At 50.6% G+C, this 5,467-nt stretch overlaps 1 protein-coding gene across 1 annotated transcript; it reads left to right on the top strand.

Moving 5' to 3' along the window:
• Nucleotides 1-21: 21 nt before the first annotated feature.
• LOC107307619 (myosin-9-like) lies at nt 22-4,325 on the top strand (the record flags this gene model as incomplete). The annotated part of the gene is made up of 3 exons (XM_015851147.2): nt 22-389; nt 503-1,274; nt 4,251-4,325. Coding segments are annotated over exons 1-3 (978 nt in total), but the record flags the coding sequence as incomplete, so codon positions are not given.
• Nucleotides 4,326-5,467: the final 1,142 nt, after the last annotated feature.

Genomic DNA, 5,467 nt, shown 5'->3' with positions numbered 1-5,467 from the left:
TGTCCCTATATCCCATATAGGGCCGCCATTTTCCTCGCTCCCCCCTGTCAATCACGACCTTCGCCCTTCTGATTGGCTCTCCGCCACGCCGCTCTTCCCCATCACCATTCCCATTGGTTGCGCGGGTAGGCGGGACCACCGTATTGAGGCTCCCCCATTGGACGCAGCCTTTCCCGCTCGCGGGGCTGTGGGCGGGATTATCGGGCCGCTCCGCGCGCTGATTGGTTGAGGGGCTGAGAGCGGGAAGACGGGGAGAAAATGGCGGCCCTAAGAGGAGGGGGGGACAAAATGGCGGCCGCTGAGGGGAGGGGGCGGAAGCTGTTGTCGCCTTCCCCACAAGTTCTATGGGGTCTCGTCCCCCCATCGCACTTCATGGCCCCCAAAGCCAGGTAAGGGTCCCACAATGAGCCCTATTGGCCCCCCATTAAGGCCATTAAAACCATTAAAGCCATTAAGGCCATTAAGGCCGGTATCTGTGACCCCCCCCCCCCAATTAAAACAGGTTGATTGACGTGGAGAAGGGGCGGAGCCAAGAGATGGGGGCGGAGCTTGGTATGCAAATGAGGCGGAACGAAGACATGGGGGCGGAGCTTGGTATGCAAATGAGGCGGGACGAAGACATGGGGGCGGAGCTTGGCATGCAAATGAGGCGGAACGAAGACACGGGGGCGGAGCCTGATATGCAAATGAGACCGAGCCACAGCCTTGGGGCGGAGCTTGGTATGCAAATGAGGCGGAGCCAAGCATTGGGGGAGGAGCCTGATATGCAAATGAGGCAGAGACACAGCATTGGGGCAGAGCCTGATATGCAAATGATGCGGAGACACAGACTGGACGAGGGGCTTGGTATGCAAATGAGGCGGAGACACAGCGTGGGGGCGGAGCTTGGTATGCAAATGAGGCCGAGCCAAGTGATGGAGGCTGAGCTTGAAGCTGATAGGGGGCGGAGCTTAAGGCTGGAGGCGGAGCTTGATATGCAAATGAGGCGAAACAAAGACATGGAGGCGGAGCTTGATATGCAAATGAGGCGGGTCAAAGAGCTGGAGGTGGAGCTTGGTATGCAAATGAGACGGAACAAAGACATGAAGGCGGAGCTTGATATGCAAATGAAGCAGAACAAAGAGCTGGGGGCGGAGCTTCAAGCTGAAAAGAGGCGGAGCTTAAGGCTGGAGGCGGAGCTCGGTATGCAAATGAGGCGGAACAAAGAGCTGGAGGCGGAGCTTAAGGCTGAAAAGGGGCGGAGCCAAGAGAAGGGGGCGGAGCCTGATGGAGAGGTGAGGATGGGGCCCATATGGGGCCATAATGTCCCTATGGGGTCACAGTGTCCCTATGGGGCCATAATGTTCCTATGGGGTCACAGTGTCCCTATGGGGCCACAATGTCCCTATGGGGCCATAATGTTCTATAGGGTCACAGTGTCCCTATGGGGCCATAATGTCCCTATGGGGTCACAATGTCCCTATGGGGCCATAATGTCCCTATGGGGCCACAATGTCCCTATGGGGCCATAATGTCCCTATGGGGCCACAATGTCCCTATGGGGCCGTAATGTCCCTATGGGGTCACAATGTCCCTATGGGGCCATAATAACCTTATGGGTGCATCACTATTAGGGTCCAATGTCCTATGGAGGTCACATGTCCTATGGGCATAATGATCTATAGATGTCCTATGGGGTCATACGTGTCCCTATGGGGTCCACAATGTCCTATGGGGCACCAGAAATTCCATTATCAGGAGTCCACATGCACCTATGGGCCATAAATGATCCATTATTTGGGTCACATGTCCCTAATGGGGCCATACATGTCCCTAAGAGGGCCATAATATCATATTAGAGATCTCATAATTAGATCCTATGGGTTCAAACAGTGTCCGTATAGGGACATAAATGTCCACTATGGGAGCCACATTCCCATATGGGACTGTAAATGTCCTATGGGTAACACATGTCTTATGGGAGCCATAATTGAATCATCTATTAATTCCATATGGAGCGTCATAGTGGGTTCCTATGGGCTACAATTGTCTCTATGGGGCAACAATGTCTATAGGGGTCCACAATATGTCCATGGGGCCTATATGTCCCTATGGGTCACTAATGTCACCACTTATGGGCCTAAATAATCGTACCTATGGGGCATATTATACCTATAGGAATCCATAAATGTCCTATGGGGTACTCACAGTTGTCTTGGGGCCATAATGTCCCTCATATGGGAGCCACAATTCCCTTATGGTGCCGTAACTGTCCCTATGGGGTCACATAGTGTACCTAGGGATAATGAATCCTATAATGTACCTCGAATGGGTAAAGTGTCATATGGGGATCTCTACACATGTACATCATTGGGTCCTACAATGGTTCTAATGGGGTCACAATGTCCTATGAGAGTGTCCTATGGCGTACACATGTCTAATGGAGCCAATAAAATGTCCCTATGGCGCACCATACATGTCCCTTAATATTGGTCATCAATGTCTATAGGGGGCTATAATTAGTCCATAAATGGGCATAATATCCCTATATTACGGCAGTCATTAACTGTCTAACTTGGTCAGCAAGTGTCTCCTATGGGGCCACCATTAATGTCACCTAATAGGGGCTCAAGTCCCTATTGGGGCGAATATGTTCTAAATGTGGGTCAAAATAGTCCCACTGGTGCATATATGGATCCATAATACACATTACCGTCTACGACTCATAGGTGTCCCTACTAGGGGTCACAATGTCCATGGGCGCACAATATCGTCTATGGGTCACCATTGTCTCCTACTGAGGAGCACGCTATAATGTCTAGGGGTTCAAGCAACATGTCCATCAATGGCAGCGCCATAAAATTGTCCTTTGATGGGCTAGCTCATAATTTGATCCCTATGAAGGGGTCAAATGTCCCCATGGGGCCATAAGTCCTATGGGTCACAATGTCCCTAATGGGCATAAGGTCCCCTCTTCATAGCGGGATCATAATGGACTCTATAGATGTCTATGGCGGGCACAAACATGTCCTATGTGGCTACAGTGTCTCTATGGGGCCATAATGTCCCTATGGGGCATAATGATCCCTATATATTCCTAATGGGGCATAAATATCCTATAATGTTCTATGGGGTCAACAAATGCACTATGGGGCCATAATTGTCATGGGGGCCATATGGCCATATATAATTGTCCTATGGGTCATAAGGGTCCCTATGGGTCATATGGTAGCTATAATCGTTCCCTAAATGGCAGGCTCAAATAGGGTCATATGGGTTCACCAATGGGTCATGATGGCCTCTTCATAAATATTCTTCCTTATTGGTGTTCATAGGGTTCCTATGGGGTATAATGCACTATAATGTCCCTATGGGTCATAGGTGTCCCTATGGGTCATAATGGGCCCTATAAGTCCTATGGGTCATAAGGTCTCCTAATGGGGTCATAAATGTCCCTTAATGTCTATGGGGTCATAGGGTCCCTATGGGGTCATAATGGCTATAATGTCCTATGGGTCAATAGGGTCTCTATGGGGTATAATGCCAACTAATAATGTACCCTATGGGGGTCATAGGTCCCTATGAGGTCTAATGGCCTATAATGTTCCTATGGGGTCAAGTAGGGTCCCTATGTGTATAATGGCCCCTATAAATGTCCTATGGGGTCATAGGGTCCTATGGGGCATAATATGCTATAAAATGTCTAGTGGGCCAATAATGTCTATGGGGCCACAATGATCTCTATAGGGCCTAATGGTCCTATTGGGGCCACAATGCCCTATGGGGTCACAGTGTCCTATGGCACAATGTCCATATGGGATAACATTATTCGTCTCCCTATGGGGCACATAATGTCCTATGGGACATAATGTCCTATGGGCCATAATGATGCTATAGAATGTCCTATGGGGTCATAGGTCCTATGGTCAATAATGGCCTATAGAGTCCCTATGGGGCCATAATGTCCCTATGGGGCCATAATGATCCTATAATGTCCCTATGGGGTCATAGGGTCCCTATGGGGTCATAATGGCCCTATAATGTCCCTATGGGGTCATAGGGTCCCTATGGGGTCATAATGGCCCTATAGGATCCATAATGTCCCTATAGGGCCATAATATCCCTATAGGATCCATAATGTCCCTATAGGATCCATAATATCCCTATAGGATCCATAATGTCCCTATAGGATCCATAATATCCCTATAGGATCCATAATGTCCCTATAGGATCCATACTATCCCCATAGTGACCCTATATTTCCCCTATAGACCCCATTGCTCCGTGCTCAGCTCAGCGCCCTCAGCCACATCCTGACCCTACAAGAGAAGGAGCTGAACAGGGAGGTGAGAAATAGGGGACCCCATAGGGGGGCTATGGGGGGTAATGGGGGCCTATGGGGTGTAATGGGGGTCCTGTGGGGTCCTATGGGGTTCTATGGGGTCCTATGGGGTGTAATGGGGTCCTATGGGGTTCTATGGGGTGTAATGGGGGTCCTATGGGGTCCTATGGGGTTCTATGGGGTCCTATGAGGTGTAATAGGGGTCCTATGGGTTCCTATGGGGTGTAATGGGGTCCTATGGGATGTAATGGTGGTCCTATGGGGTCCTATGGGGGGTAATGGGGGTCCTATGGGCTGTAATGGGGGGCTAGGGGGTGTAATGGGGGTCCTGTGGGGTCCTATGGGGTTCTATGGGGTCCTATGGGGTGTAATGGGGGTCCTATGGGGTGTGATGGTGTGTAATGGGGTCCTATGGGGTGTAATGGGGGTCCTATGGGGTGTAATGGGGATCCTATGGGGTGTAATGGGGTGTAATAGGGTCCTATGGGGTGTAATGGGGGTCCTATGGGGTGTAATGGGGGTCCTATGAAGTGTAATAGGGGTCCTATGGGTTCCTATGGGGTGTAATGGGGTGTAATGGGGTCCTATGGGGTGTAATGGGGGTCCTATGGGGTGTAATGGGGTGTAATGGGGTCCTATGGGGTGTAATGGGGATCCTATGGGGTACAATGGGGTCCTATGGGGTGTAATGGGGTCCTATGGGGTATAATGGGGTCCTATGGGGTGTAATGGGGTCCTATGGGGTATAATGGGGTCCTATGGGGTGTAATGGGGGTCCTATGGGTTATAATGGGGGTCCTATGGGGTGTGATGGGGGTCCTATGGGGTATAATGGGGTTCTATGGGGTGTAATGGGGTCCTATGGGTTACAATGGGGTCCTATGGGGTGTGATGGGGGTCCTATGGGGTGTAATGGGGGTCCTATGGGGTATAATGGGGTCCTATGGGGTGTAATGGGGTCCTATGGGGTATAATGGGGGTCCTATGGGGCGTGATGGGGGTCCTATGGGGTGTAATGGGGTCCTATGGGGTATAATGGGGTCCTATAGGGTTTAATAGGGGTCCTATGGGTTATAATGGGGGTCCTATGGGGTTCTATGGGGTGTAATGGGGTCCTATGGGGTGTAATGGGGGTCCTATGGGTTA

Source organism: Coturnix japonica, unplaced genomic scaffold, assembly GCF_001577835.2.
Source record: "Coturnix japonica isolate 7356 unplaced genomic scaffold, Coturnix japonica 2.1 chrUnrandom716, whole genome shotgun sequence".
Classification (NCBI taxonomy): domain Eukaryota; kingdom Metazoa; phylum Chordata; class Aves; order Galliformes; family Phasianidae; genus Coturnix; species Coturnix japonica.
Note: the sequence above shows the minus strand (reverse complement) of the source record. Positions and strands in the feature narration are given on the sequence as shown.